The following is an 18,291-nucleotide window of genomic DNA, read 5'->3' as shown; positions in this document are numbered from 1 at the left end:
TCAAAAACGAAATCCAGGGCTCAACATTATTGTGCCGCGGCGGTCCTTCGTCAACGACGACATTCAAGTCTAGGGTTTGGTGTGGCTAATCAGTGTACACTTGCTGCTAAAAAAAGGGGAAACTTTGCTAAATAAAAAGTTTTGCAAATAATCTTCTATGCGGCTTTAAAAAAGGATTTGTTAAAAGTATTGACTCTGAGCTTTATTAATAACAACTGGTGGTTAAAGTGAGCTTTTACTAGCAAGGAGGAATATTCCGCAAGGATGAAGGAGAGTGTTCTTGTTGAGGTCCAGGGACAGAATGGAGCTTACTACAAGGAATATATATTTGTTTTTATTATTGAAGTACGATTCATATACTTGTTTAGTTATATATAATCCATTATTTATTTGATATTTCTATTTAATACCAAAATTCTCGTGTAGTTAACTTTTAGTATTTTTCAACCTACCGGTGTTTTAATTTTAACTGAAAACTAATATATCTGTGCATTAGGCCTATGTGACGGATGTCTTTCCAGACGCAATCAAGTTAAGATTTGACCGTGATTGGCAGCCAGAAAGCACTTTTCCATTTGCTCGGGTGCGTCTGCCTCCGCCCGCCCCCTCGGTTCCTGCTGAGTATCAGGTGGGCGAGGAGATTGAGGTGTTCTCCCGCGCCTGCGACCAGGAGTCATGTGGGTGGTGGAGGGCAAGTATTTCTATGATCAAAGGAGATTTTTATGTTGTCGAATATCTAGGTAAGAAATGTTCGTGTATTTTGTATTTATGATTAGGTTTTATTATCTATATTAATGCGAAATATATGAAATTTTCTCTCAATTATTATTTGATCATAAAAATTTAGATTTAATGTATCAGATTGAAGGCAATGTTTGCAGGATAATAACGTGAATGAACGGGGTCAAGAACCTTTAATTGATTTTGTTTAAAGAAACAGTAAAGAATTTTCGGTTAGGTAAATTTTTCGCAGGGGATTTGATCTTTAGGTACCATTCCAATGACATATTAAATATATTAAATAAACACACATCCTATTATTTTAATTTAATATTTAATGATACTGTAATTACAGTTAAAAAATGGGTCGAGCACGAAAATTTCACCTATTCATTAACATGGCTATTGCGTCGACTATAGTATTCTTATTGATGATGTAGAAGGATGGTATAAAAATTACCTATTTAATAGTTTATTTGGTTCTAGAGGCATATAGGGTAATTTTACCAAAGGGGTCGAGATTGCCGATCTATCATCATTAAAGGATTTGCTCTATTATCTTTTTAGTAATCGCTTATCATTTATTCATCATTGCGATAGAAATCTTATGAAGTTCAACACAGAATACGGTATTCATATTGTTCAAAGTTGATGTTGTACTTAATTCATCTATTGAAGTATATTGTTATCACCTGACCCATACACTTAATGGAACTGTTTTATTTTCTAGGATGGGATACCAAATATACTGAGATAGTTCCATCTGAACGTATTCGTCCCAAGAGCACGGAACCCCCAATCACAAACAGAACCTTTATCACATTCCAACTTAATGTTCCAGATGATTTACAGGTTAAGATTATTAAGATTTGTGTATTAGAGAAGTTGAAATGTTTAATATTAAATAATTCTGTTGAAAATCGTAATTAATGTTTTAAGACTACTTTTGGTTGTATTATGTATTCAATAGGTAAACTATTTACAGTTAATTACATTATTTTTCTATGTCTCGTTCTAAATTGATGTTTGAATGAGGTCTTTTTTAGTGTAGTGATTAGTAATATTACAATGTAAAACCCGCCTGAACTCTAGGCCAGGGTGAGGTAATAATCCAGTAGCTTTAGCAAGATTGTAGTAAAAAAAACATATACCTATTCAACAACTGAATCTTAACTTGAGAGATCAATTAATTTTGTAATATTTTAGGATTTTTGTAAAGAAGATGGAGAGGAAGGAGAAGCACACAATGAATTTAAAAAGTCTATTGATGCCAGTGTTGTTAAATACATTCCAGATAAGGTAAAACTAGCTATCTTCAAGGGGGATGTGGAAAATAACCATTTGGGCAGGGGGGGGGGGTTTACTCGAGAACCCTTAGAGCTAGAGGGAGCTAATTTTGGATATAAGCTTCTATGGGGCCAAAGTTACTTTTAAAATTATCGTCGACCCCCCACCCCCCCCCCAAATTTTTTTTTTTTTGGGGGGGGCGGGTAGATTATACTATGGGATGTTTCTCATAAACGACTTGAGATAAATGGAGCAAACCTTGGGATACAAGTTTTGTAGGCCTATATTTGATATTAGAATTATCGTTGACCACCCACCCACCCCAAAACCCCTAATTTTTTTGGGGGGGGGGGGAGGGGCGGGTGAAATATACTATAGGGTGTTTCTCATAAACGACTTGAGATAAATGGAGCAAACCTTAGGATACAAGTTTTGTAGGCCTATATTTGATTTTAGAATTATCGTTGACCACCCACCCACCCCAAAACCCCTAATTTGGGGGGGGGGGGCGGGTGAATTATACTATAGGGTGTTTCTCATAAACGACTTGAGATAAATGGAGCAAACCTTAGGATACAAGTTTTGTAGGCCTATATTTGATTTTATAATTATCGTTGACCACCCACTCACCCCCAAACCCCTAATTTTTTTTTTTGGGGGGGGGGGGGCGGGTGGATTATACTATAGGGTGTTTCTCATAAACGACTTGCAGCAATTTTATTTTGGGTGCTACTCCCTTAGTTTTAGAGATAATTGGATGAAATCTTTTGGGCTGGGTCACTAATTACCCCAACTATTGGTATCTTTAAAAAAACGGCTGCGAGACCGCCGCTCCCGCCGCCCGCCACCATTTACCGCCGCCACTAAAAAAAATTTTTTTATTGCATTTCTCGCCGAATTAGGCAATTTGGAATCATTTGAGACCATGTTATTTTTTTCAAAAATTTTTCACCTTACAAGCAACCCTGCGGGGGATTTATTCATTTTTTTCAAATTCTCAAAAAAAAATAACATGGTCTCAAATGATTCCAAATTGCCTAATTCGGCGAGAAATGCAATAAATAAATTTTTTTTGATGGCGGCTGTAAACGGCGGCGGGCGGCGGGAGCGGCGGTCCCGCCGCCGTTTTTTTAAAAAGATACCAATAGTTGGGGTAATTAGTGACCCAGCCCAAAAGATTTCATCCAATTATCTCTAAAACTAAGGGAGTGGCACCCAAAATAAAAGTCGAAACAAAATTGTAAGTAAAGGGGGGGGGGGGGAAATGTGGTGACTTATCACACGACATACCAGCAATTTTATTTTGGGTGCTACTCCCTTAGTTTTAGAGATAATTGGATGAAATCTTTTGGGCTGGGTCACTAATTACCCCAACTATTGGTATCTTTAAAAAAAAAGGCAGCAGGACCGCCGCTCCCGCCGCCCGTCGCCATTTACCGCCGCCACCAAAAAATTTTTTTTATTGCATTTCTCGCCGAATTAGGCAATTTGGAATCATTTAAGACCATGTTATTTTTTTCAAAAATTTTTCGCCTTACAAGCAACCCTGCGGGGGATTTAGTCATTTTTTTCAAATTCTCAAAAAAAAAACATGGTCTCAAATGATTCCAAATTGCCTAATTCGGCGAGAAATGCAATAAAAAAATTTTTTTTGATGGCGGCAGTAAACGGCGGCGGGAAGCGGGAGCGGCGGTCCCGCCGCCGTTTTTTTTAAAAGATACCAATAGTTGGGGTAATTAGTGACCCAGCCCAAAAGATTTCATCCAATTATCTCTAAAACTAAGGGAGTAGCACCCAAAATAAAATTGCTGGTATGTCGTGTGATAAGTCACCACATTTCCCCCCCCCCCCTTTACTTACAATTTTGTTTCGACTTTTATTTTGGGTGCCACTCCCTTAGTTTTAGAGATAATTGGATGAAATCTTTTGGGCTGGGTCACTAATTACCCAAACTATTGGTATCTTTAAAAAAAACGGCAGCAGGACCGCCGCTCCCGCCGCCCGTCGCCATTTACCGCCGCCACCAAAAAAATTTTTTTATTGCATTTCTCGCCGAATTAGGCAATTTGGAATCATTTGAGACCATGTTATTTTTTTCAAAAATTTTTCGCCTTACAAGCAACCCTGCGGGGGATTTAGTCATTTTTTTCAAATTCTCAAAAAAAAAACATGGTCTCAAATGATTCCAAATTGCCTAATTCGGCGAGAAATGCAATAACAAAAATTTTTTTGATGGCGGCTGTAAACGGCGGCGGGCGGCGGGAGCGGCGGTCCCGCCGCCGTTTTTTTTAAAGATACCAATAGTTGGGGTAATTAGTGACCCAGCCCAAAAGATTTCATCCAATTATCTCTAAAACTAAGGGAGCAGCACCCAAAATAAAAGTCGAAACAAAATTGTAAGTAAATTGGGGGGGGGGAAATGTGGTGACTCGTCACACAACATACCAGCAATTTTATTTTGGGTGCTACTCCCTTAGTTTTAGAGATAATTGGATGAAATCTTTTGGGCTGGGTCACTAATTACCCCAACTATTGGTATCTTTAAAAAAAACGGCAGCAGGACCGCCGCTCCCGCCGCCATTTACCGCCGCCACCAAAAAAAATTTTTTTTTATTGCATTTCTCGCCGAATTAGGCAATTTGGAATCATTTGAGACCATGTTATTTTTTTAAAAAATTTTTCACCTTACAAGCAACCCTGCGGTCCCGCCGCCGTTTTTTTTAAAAGATACCAATAGTTGGGGTAATTAGTGACCCAGCTCAAAAGATTTCATCCAATTATCTCAAGGGGGGGCCTAATTCGGCGAGAAATGCAATAAAAAAAATTTTTTTGATGGCGGCTGTAAACGGCGGCGGGCGGCGGGAGCGGCGGTCCCGCCGCCGTTTTTTTTTAAAGATACCAATAGTTGGGGTAATAAGTGACCCAGCCCAAAAGATTTCATCCAATTATCTCTAAAACTAAGGGAGTAGCACCCAAAATAAAAGTCGAAACAAAATTGTAAGTAAATTGGGGGGGGAAATGTGGTGACTCGTCACACGACACACCAGCAATTTTATTTTGGGTGCTACTCCCTTAGTTTTAGAGATAATTGGATGAAATCTTTTGGGCTGGGTCACTAATTACCCCAACTATTGGTATCTTTAAAAAAAACGGCAGCAGGACCGCCGCCCGCCGCCATTTACCGCCGCCACCAAAAAAAATTTTTTTTTTATTGCATTTCTCGCCGAATTAGGCAATTTGGAATCATTTGAGACCATGTTATTTTTTTCAAAATTTTTCACCTTACAAGCAACCCTGCGGTCCCGCCGCCGTTTTTTTTAAGAGATACCAATAGTTGGGGTAATTAGTGACCCAGCCCAAAAGATTTCATCCAATTATCTCTAAAACTAAGGGAGTGGCACCCAAAATAAAAGTCGAAACAAAATTGTAAGTAAATTGGGGGGGGAAATGTGGTGACTCATCACACGACATACCAGCAATTTTATTTTGGGTGCTACTCCCTTAGTTTTAGAGATAATTGGATGAAATCTTTTGGGCTGGGTCACTAATTACCCCAACTATTGGTATCTTTAAAAAAACGGCTGCGAGACCGCCGCTCCCGCTGCCCGCCGCCATTTACCGCCGCCACCAAAAAATTTTTTTTTTATTGCATTTCTCGCCGAATTAGGCAATTAGGAATCATTTGAGACCATGTTATTGTTTTCAAAAATTTTTCACCTTACAAGCAACCCTGCGGGGGATTTAGTCATTTTTTTCAAATTCTCAAAAAAAATAACATGGTCTCAAATGATTCCAAATTGCCTAATTCGGCGAGAAATGCAATAAAAATTTTTTTTTTTATGGCGGCTGTAAACGGCGGCGGGCGGCAGGAGCGGCGGTCCAGCCGCCGTTTTTTTTTAAAGATACCAATAGTTGGGGTAATTAGTGACCCAGCCCAAAAGATTTCATCTAATTATCTCTAAAACTAAGGGAGTGGCACCCAAAATAAAAGTCGAAACAAAATTGTAAGTAAATTGGGGGGGGAAATGTGGTGACTCATCACACGACATACCAGCAATTTTATTTTGGGTGCTACTCCCTTAGTTTTAGAGATAATTGGATGAAATCTTTTGGGCTGGGTCACTAATTACCCCAACTATTGGTATCTTTAAAAAAAACGGCGGCGGGACCGCCGCTCCCGCCGCCCGTCGCCGTTTACCGCCGCCACCAAAAAATTTTTTTTATGGCATTTCTCGCTGAATTAGGCAATTTGGAATCATTTGAGACCATGTTATTTTTTTCAAAAATTTTTCGCCTTACAAGCAACCCTGCAGGGGACCACCGCTCCCGCCGCCCGCCGCCGTTAACAGCCGCCATCAAAAAAATTTTTTTTTATTGCATTTCTCGCTGAATTAGGCCCCCCCTTGAGATAATTGGATGAAATCTTTTGGGCTGGGTCACTAATTACCCCAACTATTGGTATCTTTTAAAAAAAACGGCGGCGGGACCGCAGGGTTGCTTGTAAGGTGAAAAATTTTGAAAAAAATAACATGGTCTCAAATGATTCCAAATTGCCTAATTCGGCGAGAAATGCAATAAAAAAAATTTTTTTTTGGTGGCGGCGGTAAATGGCGGCGGGCGGCGGGAGCGGCGGTCCTGCTGCCGTTTTTTTTAAAGATACCAATAGTTGGGGTAATTAGTGACCCAGCCCAAAAGATTTCATCCAATTATCTCTAAAACTAAGGGAGTAGCACCCAAAATAAAATTGCTGGTATGTCGTGTGACGAGTCACCACATTTCCCCCCCCAATTTACTTACAATTTTGTTTCGACTTTTATTTTGGGTGCTACTCCCTTAGTTTTAGAGATAATTGGATGAAATCTTTTGGGCTGGGTCACTAATTACCCCAACTATTGGTATCTTTTAAAAAAAACGGCGGCGGGACCGCCGCTCCCGCCGCCGTTTACAGCCGCCATCAAAAAAAAAAAATTTTATTGCATTTCTCGCCGAATTAGGCCCCCCCTTGAGATAATTGGATGAAATCTTTTGGGCTGAGTCACTAATTACCCCAACTATTGGTATCTTTAAAAAAAAACGGCGGCGGGACCGCAGGGTTGCTTGTAAGGTGAAAAATTTTTTAAAAAAATAACATGGTCTCAAATGATTCCAAATTGCCTAATTCGGCGAGAAATGCAATAAAAAAAATTTTTTTTGGTGGCGGCGGTAAATGGCGGCGGGCGGCTGGAGCGGCGGTCCTGCTGCCGTTTTTTTTTAAAGATACCAATAGTTGGGGTAATTAGTGACCCAGCCCAAAAGATTTCATCCAATTATCTCTAAAACTAAGGGAGTAGCACCCAAAATAAAATTGCTGGTATGTTGAGTGACAAGTCACCACATTTCCCCCCCCCCCCCAATTTACTTACAATTTTGTTTCGACTTTTATTTTGGGTGCTGCTCCCTTAGTTTTAGAGATAATTGGATGAAATCTTTTGGGCTGGGTCAGTAATTACCCCAACTATTGGTATCTTTAAAAAAAAAACGGCGGTGGGACCGCCGCTCCCGCCGCCCGCCGCCGTTTACAGCCGCCATCAAAAAAATTTTGTTATTGCATTTCTCGCCGAATTAGGCAATTTGGAATCATTTGAGACCATGTTTTTTTTTTGAGAATTTGAAAAAAATGACTAAATCCCCCGCAGGGTTGCTTGTAAGGCAAAAAATTTTTGAAAAAAATAACATGGTCTCAAATGATTCCAAATGGCCTAATTCGGCGAGAAATGCAATAAAAAAATTTTTTTGGTGGCGGCGGTAAATGGCGACGGGCGGCGGGAGCGGCGGTCCTGCTGCCGTTTTTTTTAAAGATACCAATAGTTGGGGTGATTAGTGACCCAGCCCAAAAGATTTCATCCAATTATCTCTAAAACTAAGGGAGTGGCACCCAAAATAAAAGTCGAAACAAAATTGTAAGTAAAGGGGGGGGGGAAATGTGGTGACTTATCACACGACATACCAGCAATTTTATTTTGGGTGCTACTCCCTTAGTTTTAGAGATAATTGGATGAAATCTTTTGGGCTGGGTCACTAATTACCCCAACTATTGGTATCTTTTAAAAAAAACGGCGGCGGGACCGCCGCTCCCGCTTCCCGCCGCCGTTTACTGCCGCCATCAAAAAAAATTTTTTTATTGCATTTCTCGCCGAATTAGGCAATTTGGAATCATTTGAGACCATGTTTTTTTTTGAGAATTTGAAAAAAATGACTAAATCCCCCGCAGGGTTGCTTGGAAGGCGAAAAATTTTTGAAAAAAATAACATGGTCTCAAATGATTCCAAATTGCCTAATTCGGCGAGAAATGCAATAAAAAAAATTTTTTGGTGGCGGCGGTAAATGGCGACGGGCGGCGGGAGCGGCGGTCCTGCTGCCGTTTTTTTTAAAGATACCAATAGTTGGGGTAATTAGTGACCCAGCCCAAAAGATTTCATCCAATTATCTCTAAAACTAAGGGAGTGGCACCCAAAATAAAAGTCGAAACAAAATTGTAAGTAAAGGGGGGGGGGGAAATGTGGTGACTTATCACACGACATACCAGCAATTTTATTTTGGGTGCTACTCCCTTAGTTTTAGAGATAATTGGATGAAATCTTTTGGGCTGGGTCACTAATTACCCCAACTATTGGTATCTTTTTAAAAAAACGGCGGCGGGACCGCCGCTCCCGCCGCCCGCCGCCGTTTACAGCCGCCATCAAAAAAAATTTTTTTATTGCATTTCTCGCCGAATTAGGCAATTTGGAATCATTTGAGACCATGTTATTTTTTTTTGAGAATTTAAAAAAAAAAATGACTAAATCCCCCGCAGGGTTGCTTGTAAGGTGAAAAATTTTTGAAAAAAATAACATGGTCTCAAATGATTCCAAATTGCCTAATTCGGCGAGAAATGCAATAAAATTTTTTTTTTTAGTGGCGGCGGTAAATGGCGGCGGGCGGCGGGAGCGGCGGTCTCGCAGCCGTTTTTTTAAAGATACCAATAGTTGGGGTAATTAGTGACCCAGCCCAAAAGATTTCATCCAATTATCTCTAAAACTAAGGGAGTAGCACCCAAAATAAAATTGCTGCAAGTTGTTTATGAGAAACACCCTATAGTATAATCCACCCGCCCCCCCCCCCAAAAAAATTAGGGGTTTGGGGGTGAGTGGGTGGTCATCGATAATTATAAAATCAAATATAGGCCTACAAAACTTGTATCCTAAGGTTTGCTCCATTTATCTCAAGTCATTTATGAGAAACACCCTATAGTATATTTCACCCGCCCCCCCCCCCCAAATTAGGGGTTTTGGGGTGGGTGGGTGGTCAACGATAATTCTAAAATCAAATATAGGCCTACAAAACTTGTATCCTAAGGTTTGCTCCATATATCTCAAGTCGTTTATGAGAAACACCCTATAGTATAATTCACCCGCCCCTCCCCCCCCCCAAATTAGGGGTTTTGGGGTGGGTGGGTGGTCAACGATAATTCTAATATCAAATATAGGCCTACAAAACTTGTATCCCAAGGTTTGCTCCATTTATCTCAAGTCGTTTATGAGAAACATCCCATAGTATAATCCACCCGCCCCCCCCCAAAAAAAAAAAAATTGGGGGGGGGTGGGGGGTCGACGATAATTTTAAAAGTAACTTTGGCCCCATAGAAGCTTATATCCAAAATTAGCTCCCTCTAGCTCTAAGGGTTCTCGAGTAAACCCCCCCCCCTGCCCAAATGGTTATTTTCCACATCCCCCTTTAGTGTAATTTTACATCAAGAATAAGATATTAGTAATGTCTGGATCATTAGATTGTGCTTTTCATGAAAGCCTTCTAAATCATAGCTGAATTAGTTTGTAGGCCTGGACGGATATACACAAATCTTACTTTTCTAATTGAGATATGTATAAACCTAAACAATAAAATATTTATTTTAGGGCTCGTTGTTAGTAATAACCAGAAACGAAGGAACTAGAAAGAAAGCTGAAATTTTGAAAGATATGCACTACAGAAGTCTCTCTCACCGTAATATTCTATTAAAAAAGTAAGTTATTTTATAGATATATTTGTTATGATGGGTTAAACTAATTAAGTTATATGGCGCATACACGGTACACATATGGTGAATTCTGAGTTTTAAAATTATATAACTATTTACTTAGGCTTTACGTTGACACCCATCAGCCATTGTTTTAAGATTTAAGTATTTATGCATTAAATGCATTCACCATTTTCAAAATTTGCATGTTTTTATTTTTTAGAACCGAAGAAGCTGCTAAACATCTGAAGGAGACCAAACAGTTTACTGAAGAGTTTGCAGTAATGGAAGAACTAATGGGGTAAGCTTGAGTCAGTTTTATTAATCAACCAAAAATTACCCTGCATGCTTTAGTCCATTTATCTTGAAAGTATGAGAGATTATGGGGTTATTACAGACAAATAACGATTTATGACACACAATTAGAGCCTTATATATTTTCTTATATTTCTTATTATAGACAGAACGTTGAAATATCCTTTTATTAAAAGTAGTAAGGTTTTTTAGTCTGTCTGTTAAGATTTTGTTAACAATTTAACCGATTGAGATTTTCATGTGTGGAAAACTTCACATAGGTGCCAGGATGATTTTAGACTTTCTAAAAGTGGTTGTTACGAACAAGGATTTAGGTCCAAAAATTGTTAAATTAAAACGAAACTGGATCAGATTTTCCTATTTTCTATTGAAGTTTCATTTAGTGGACACAAATAATCGATAAAACTTATCTAGTTTGGCTATCGGTACACACGGACAAAACATCCAACAGGCCAGGAAAGTGGATGGTGTTATCAATGTAGAAATAATCGAGGATTCTTGCACATTCAAGGTAAATAACTTTTGTTAAAAAAATTAAAACATGATCATAAATAAAGAAAAACAACTGCTCGGTTAAAATATGTGCCTGCTTCTTAAGTAATTTTAAGGCGGTAATGTATCCATCCAACATCTATTTAAATGAATAGGTAACTTATAATATCGAAACTGAACATCAAGGATTTATTTAGGCATTAATTCTTACATGAACGCACTCCAAACATTTTGTGTTCTTTTCTAGGTGGTTGGTGAGTCTAAGGAGAGTGTGGAGAAGGCTCGACTAATGCTGGAATACTCCGAGGCTGCCCACCAGGTCCCACGCAATCTGGTTGGCAAGGTTATTGGCAAGAATGGCAGATTCATACAGGAGATAGTTGATAAATCCGGTTTAGTCAGGTATAAAATATGCTAACTGACACTGGCAGAATCATTACTTAATTACCGTAAATATTGTATGGGTTTTTAGTTCAGAGACTTAGTGTTTAATTGCAATTTTTAAATCAATATCTCTTAATTGATATAATGGTTCTGAAAAATATTTTGATATAAATATATTTTGTTTTCTTTTAGAGTTCGAATAGAAGGTGACAATGAGCCTGAACCATCTGTACCCAGAGAAGAGGGAAATATTCCATTCATTTTTGTTGGTACTAAGGTCAGTTGCAAAAAGTTTTTCTCAACATCCATAACAGCATAAAGTGACCCCCGCCCTCCCCTGTTTTTAAAGGGGGGGGGGGGGGGGGTTACACAAAGTAATCATCTTAAAGGGTCAGCTTAAATTAGATTTTGATAATTTGTGTACATATTTTCTTTGAAAGGGTTGGGACACATTAAGAGGTGGTAGTATGGATAAGATGAAATTCAGAATTTTTTACATGCATAAAGTTTGGAAGTAATGTAAATAAACTACTCTTTATCACAGACGGCAAAATATAGTTTATTAGGTTTAGGACTGTAAAAACACATTTCTTGATTATTTTTTAGCAAATTTTAATTAGTACTATCTGCAATCAAATTACTATAGATTAATGATTAATATTCTTTTTAGGATGCAATAGAAAATGGTAATCTTCTTTTGGAATATCACATAAACCATTTAAAGGAGGTAAAAAATACTTTGATTCATTGTATTCTTCTATTCATACAGCAATAAGTATTGATCTTTTTATCTCACTGTCTAGTATATTTAAGAAAGGTTATTTGAGATAAAAAGATATTCTTGATAATATAAATCGGCGGTCCTATCATTACTAACAGACTAAAAAATTATGAGCTTCTTTGCTTCTAAAAAATATATTTCACCAATTTAGTATCTACTTACTTTTAGGTTGAACAATTGCGCCTGGAAAAGTTGGAGATTGACCAGCAGCTAAAGAGTGCCACAAGATCACAATGGCAACATTCTGGCTCACAGTCTTATGAGGTGAATACAAAATTAACAAAAACTTTATTAGGCTACGAGGACAAAAAAAGGGCTGTTGTTAATTTCTTTAAACAGTTTTGAAATTTAAAAAAAAAACATGGTTGAGGGGTTATTATTAGATGGTTGGTGTAATTTTATTTAAGGTTTAAGGTGGAGGGGTTTCAATTCCTGATAGGCAACTTGAGGGGAAAAAAAACAGCAAATCCCCCACCCAATTTCTTGTTTTTTTTTATATATTTTTATCCCCCTTGTTTTAGAACGATTCCTCATCTCGAGGTTACAGAGGAGATCGTGGACGTGGCCGTGGGGGCCGTGGCAGAGGAAGAGATAGCTATGACCGCATGGACCGCGATGACCATGGGGGCAGAGGTGGTTCCAGAGGCAGATTTCATCGTGGAGGCGGTGGGTTCCGTGGAACTCGTGGTGGCGGTCGCCGGGACTTTGGACGAGATGACCACCGAGTGGGTGATCGTGGCGGTAGAGGAGGTGGAAGCCGTGGAGGGTTCGATAAGAAGTATGATGACTCTAGACGTGGAGATGATCGTGTCAACAGCGGCGGCGGAGACAGATTGGAGCGGCGCGATGACAGAGTCAAGGAAGATGGCGGCGGTAAACCTGACAGTGGAAGACGTGGAGATGATCGCACGGACAGAAGGGAAGACAGACAGCAGGATGGCAGAAGAGATGATAGAAGAAAGGATCGGGGGGATCATCGACCTAACGGCAGAGGAGAGGATAGAAATGGCGGCTTGGGCGGTTCTCGCGGCGGGGATGCAGAGCGTAATGGAGTAGGATCCAATGGGGAAAGATCAACGGGAAGAGGAGAAAGCAATGCTGATAGACAAGAAGAAAAAATTCGTAATTCAATTCCAATTTCCACAAATAGCAAGAAAAGTAAAGAAGTCACCACGAACTAAGCCAGTAAGTCTTTTTTATCAATTTTTTTAGAGAAATTAACAAAAAAGTGATGTAAGCATTAATAAGAACATTTTTTATTTGTCTATAAAGGGGGGGGGGGCGAAAGTGACACTTTTTGAAACAAAAACTAAAAGTCAACTAAAAAAAGAGTTACAGGTCTGACATTTTTGCCGAGAAAAGGCGAAAAAACTTTCGGCGGGAAACGGCGGTTTTCGGCGGTTGCGCCGCCGTTTCTTCACAGTTCCATATTGTATCCCTTTTAAGCAACTGCCATGCAAAATCTCAGACCTGTAACTCTTTTTTTAGTTGAGTTCCTTTGTTGACTTTTAGTTTTGGTTTCAAAAAGTGTCACTTTCGCCCCCCCCCCCCCCTTTCAAATAAAATAACCTATTTACAGAGTAAAAATTAATTCTTTCTAGTTAGATAACATATGATATTTTATTTATCTTTAATAAACAGATAGTATGACAATCCAATAGCTTTATTCTAATATCATAAATATTTATTTTAGGTTTGATTTAAAGAATCTGCCATTACTACTAATATTAGAGATAAAATTGCTTACATAAAGTATTGTTGGGGGACACTTTTCTAGAGTTAACATGTTACAGTGTGATTATGTGCTAGCCGTTTAACTCTACGCTGAAAATTCAAACATTTGCCGCTAATTTATATTAAGTTATATGATCATATACAGTGCTTAACATGTGCCAGCTAATATTTTTAAGTTAATAGTGATTATAACAGCTAAATACACAGAATTCTTGCTACAAGCTTTAAAATCAGCTGTGCTAACCTGTATCTATATATATTTGCTATTTCAAAATTCTCGTATAGCAAAGCACGTAGGCTCAACTCGCATCAATACTGTAACCAACTAGAACATAACTAACAAATTTTGTATTTTCATTGAGTATTAATTTAGTTGCTTAAGTAGAAGATTTCTTCCCGGTTTATATTTGACATTGTAACCTGTTACTTATCTAGCCTAAGAAAATCGTTTCAAAGCCAAAGTTTGTTATTTATTAGTTATTATTTTTCCAAGTTATAATTAACAGATTAATACTCAAATGAAAATGATAAGATGAAAAAGATAAATATTTGATACTTAAATAATAGTTTTGCACACCTAGCCAGAGTTAAGAGCAGGTTTAACCGAACATCATATATTATGAGACTTTGAAGTTATCCTCATTTTTTTACAATTCACGATAATTTTAGAATTTATACATTATTAACCAAGATTACTTTTTATTTAAAAATAAATTGTACCTACTCATAATATTTTTTCAAAATCTTACAATTTTCACCTTTTTATAAGAGTCAATTGAATGTTCAGATAAACCTATACCTAGCTCAGGCTACGTGTGGATAGTATAAATGAAACCAGTTTATAGTTCTTGTACACAATATCTTAATTATAGTCGAATCAAATATTTATTTAGATTTTATTACAGGGGTGAAATGTGATCTGATATTTTTTTTTTATTGTTGCTCTGAGTTTCAACTTTATTTATTCAACTTTAGTAAAGCTTTAATAACTACTTATGTTTTTTTTGTAACTAGAACTGCCATTGACTTAGCTTTTCTAGTTTAGTATTCGCACAGTGGATGTTAATATGGGGAGACATTTCTTAACATCTTAATCAACTTTAGCCAATTGATCAAATGGCAGAACCGGTAGAGTTCACGGTACAAATTTGCTGGAATCGAAATTTCCTAAAACCTAAGAACTTCAAACTGTTAGCGGCTAAACGGCTAAATATTCTATAATATTCTCCGCCAGAAGTTTGATGTGCATAATTTGTACACTGTCTCATGCGAAACTTAACACTAACTTTTGGCCGTTATGCTGCTAGCCGCCTAATAGTTCTTATTTTTAATGTAATTTTAGATTCCATAATTTTTTTCTTCGTCTCACCAAATTCAATTTATGTTTGCCGATGTTCTTGGACCAACTTGGTAATTTTGACAAGGTCGGCGAGGAATCAGGAGCAATGTCGGTCTTATTTTCTCTTTTTGTACATTATAAAATTCATAGGCATTAGTTAAAATCATGTTTATTGTAAAAAATTAATTCGCCCCTGTATAAATTATACTTTTGTAATGATCTGTAACCTTTTTCGCAGCATTATATCAATATTCAATTTTTAAATTGCTTACGTTTTTATAGCAATACACTGCGTCGTAGGTAAATAGCATTTGAAATCGTGAAGATATTTAAGTTTTAAGGCTAAAGGCTTTTAAAGAGGTAACAATAGGTATTTGCCTATTACATGAGATACGTGAAAATTAATTCTAAAGGCTTAAATTTAAATATCTTCTCTTTAAAAAGTTCAATAGAAGTACGTATTTAAACAAAAAAAATATTTTCTAACCAACTAAAATGTGCAATTGATTCATTATTTAAATGCCCTTTTTTGGGACTGTTAAGTTATTTGCTTTCATTATTGTATCCTAACTTATTATTTTTCTTAAAACTCAAATTGTTTGGTGTAATTCTAAAATTGTTGCTTTGTACTAATCTACTCCTGCATAACTAAGTCACATTTCTCTAAACTTTATCAAATTAACTTATTTTAATTTTTGTTTTGTTGAAATGCGGAGTAGACTGCCATTTATATTTATACATCTATAACAAAATTGTTTGTTTTTTACTACTTATTAATGCCACAGTCTATGATATTATCTTGTCTTAGTAATAATTAAACTTAATTGTCCCAATGATCATGTTTATGTAATTTTAAGCAAGTTATGACCAATAGTTAATTATTTCTACTTAATAATTTTTACTGGAAAATTAGAATGATAAGTATTTCAAATAATGCCAGAACAAATGGGGAAACGAACTATACACTACAGTGATCCTGTAAAAAATTGTGGAAACATAGAAAGCCTGTAATATAATTTATTTTAAAACCGTTAATAGGAAAACCAGATAAAATAATTCTTAACTAGTGTCATTTTTTTACTTTTCAAATTGTTAGATGTTAATATCAATTGATGGAAATTCTAACATAAACTATGAATTGCGACATTTTAACAGCTAAACGCAAGATTTTTTAATCAATTTCCACAAAACGTCCTAGGCTATTGTTTGTAGGAAGCTTTAACATTTTGTTTTACGAGATCTCTGTATAGTTCATGTCCCCCTTTCATATTGATCTCATCATTTTATTGTATATAAAATATAAAGGGGGGAGGCAGATGAGACCTTTTCTGTAACCAAACCTAAAACTCAAAGGAACTCCACCCAAAAAAAAAAAAGAGTTAAAGCTCTCAAACTTGGCATTGCAGTTGCTTTAATGTAGTACAGTTTAGAACTGTGTATTAACGGCGATGGAACCAACCGAAAAGCACCGTTTCCCGCCGATTTGTTTTTCTCTTGAAGAGAAATCAGAAAAGGCAAAATTATTTCGGCGGTTTAGCTGCTGTGCGTTGTTTTCACAGTTGCACATTGTGCTATACATTAAAGAAACTGCAACTCCAAGTTTTAGTGTTGTTACCTTTTTTGGTCAAGTTTTGTTTTGTCTTTTAGGTTTGGTTTAATAAAAATCAAGTTTTCTGCCCCCTCCTTTTAAAAGAATTGTTTTCCTTAATTAATGTTTCACATGTAATATCAAAACATTTAGTTAAAAAGACATCTTTTTAAGCCTTGGAGTTTAAAAAGGTTACTTTATGAATAATAAAACATAGGGGGGGGGGGGGGGTAATGCAACCATCTCGTAATCAATGCGCAAATGGCACTTAGAATCCGAATTTCGTTATGAAACTTGGCATGAGTAATCCTTGTTAGGTCTATTTTCCCAAAATCGGACAAAAAGTTTGTAAAGTAAAGGCTGGCAGTTCAGCTGTTAAACCATTTTTTTTGGCTATTTTCAGGGCAAATCCGTCACAATTCCTATCTACAATCATACTCGTTGCCGCTCCCAGACGTTTTTTAACCGGTTCTAGCCGATAGCAGCTGGAACTAGAAATCTAAAAAATGGTTTTGGTATCATTTCACTTGAGTTAAAGCAAAAATATGGTTCAAGAAGTTGAGTCCTATGTTATTATTGATAGATTTGCTGAGCCGTTAGCTGTTACTTTTCGAACTTGTTGTTAGATTTTGGGAAAATAGAGTAAAAGGATTACTCATACCAAGTTTAATATCGAAATTCGGCTTCTAAGTGCCATTTGCGCATTGATTACGCGATGGTTGCATTAAAAAAACCTTTATGAAAATTTGAAAAATACTTATCTTTCTAATTATTTCATTTATCTAGCCAGCTATTTATTATATGAATTTAAACAATCAATTCATTGATTATAGGGATTTTGCATCCGATGTAAAAATATTTTGCCGCATATATTTTACCTATTTTTTATTCATGTTATGGTAGATTTTTTAATTGATGATAAGTATAACCCATACTTAATAATGTAAATATGATTTTATATCAAATATTTTCGGCTAAATAATTTTATTTGGCAGCTGTATCCCTCTTATTCAAATAAGTGTAATTGTTATAAAATTATATTAATTATTTTTTTGATTAAACCTAAATATTCAAAGAGCATATTACCCATTAACTCCTAAATCTTACTCGATAATTACATGAAAATTGAATGACATAATTGTCAGCATATCCTTCTATTTTATTAGTCTATTTGTGATTTGTGCAGTCTAGTCTGTGTAGACTTACCTACACAGTACACACATGGTCGTACTGGTCGTACAGACGAACAATTATGCTTTCTTTACAACATAATTGCTTTTCCATTTTTTTGCTCTTGACTCTTGTATTCTCGAGTATTATGTTTTACATAAATATAACACTTTCATAGATATTTGTCTTCTTTATTTTTGTGTTTGATTGATTTATAGTAATTGAGGGGCGTGCAGAATGGGGATTATCGTCCTATTTACACCCAGGTATAAGGTATAACCAACAAGCAAAATAAATATAAAATAATATTTGGGGGGCAAATGGAGAGGTCGTCAATTTTACGATGTGTTGCCCCCCAACGACAGCTAAAAAACACAAAGGTTTCGTGATTTTTTCCCAGAATTAATTTCATTGTTGGGATTAGCTGATTTACACCTCTTTTTACTTAC

At 36.8% G+C, this 18,291-nt stretch overlaps 1 protein-coding gene across 1 annotated transcript; it reads left to right on the top strand.

Annotated features, from left to right (window-relative positions):
* Positions 1-117: 117 nt before the first annotated feature.
* Fmr1 (synaptic functional regulator FMR1) lies at positions 118-18,021 on the top strand. The gene is made up of 18 exons (XM_080157452.1): positions 118-319; positions 498-740; positions 1,451-1,572; positions 1,927-2,019; positions 9,939-10,045; positions 10,263-10,340; positions 10,769-10,865; positions 11,094-11,248; positions 11,423-11,507; positions 11,901-11,957; positions 12,180-12,275; positions 12,533-13,196; positions 13,705-14,126; positions 14,252-14,342; positions 14,549-14,652; positions 15,323-15,384; positions 15,529-16,863; positions 17,459-18,021. Exons 1-12 carry the CDS (start codon positions 265-267, stop codon positions 13,190-13,192), a joined length of 1,848 nt encoding a protein of 615 aa, XP_080013578.1. The 5' UTR covers positions 118-264; the 3' UTR covers positions 13,193-13,196; positions 13,705-14,126; positions 14,252-14,342; positions 14,549-14,652; positions 15,323-15,384; positions 15,529-16,863; positions 17,459-18,021.
* The last annotated feature ends 270 nt before the right edge of the window (positions 18,022-18,291 follow it).

This window comes from Acartia tonsa, chromosome 4 (assembly GCF_053477335.1).
Source record: "Acartia tonsa isolate MP-2025a chromosome 4, ASM5347733v1, whole genome shotgun sequence".
In the NCBI taxonomy this organism is placed as follows: domain Eukaryota; kingdom Metazoa; phylum Arthropoda; class Copepoda; order Calanoida; family Acartiidae; genus Acartia; species Acartia tonsa.
The sequence above is the reverse complement of the archived record's forward strand: the minus strand, read 5'-3'. Positions and strand labels throughout refer to the sequence as shown.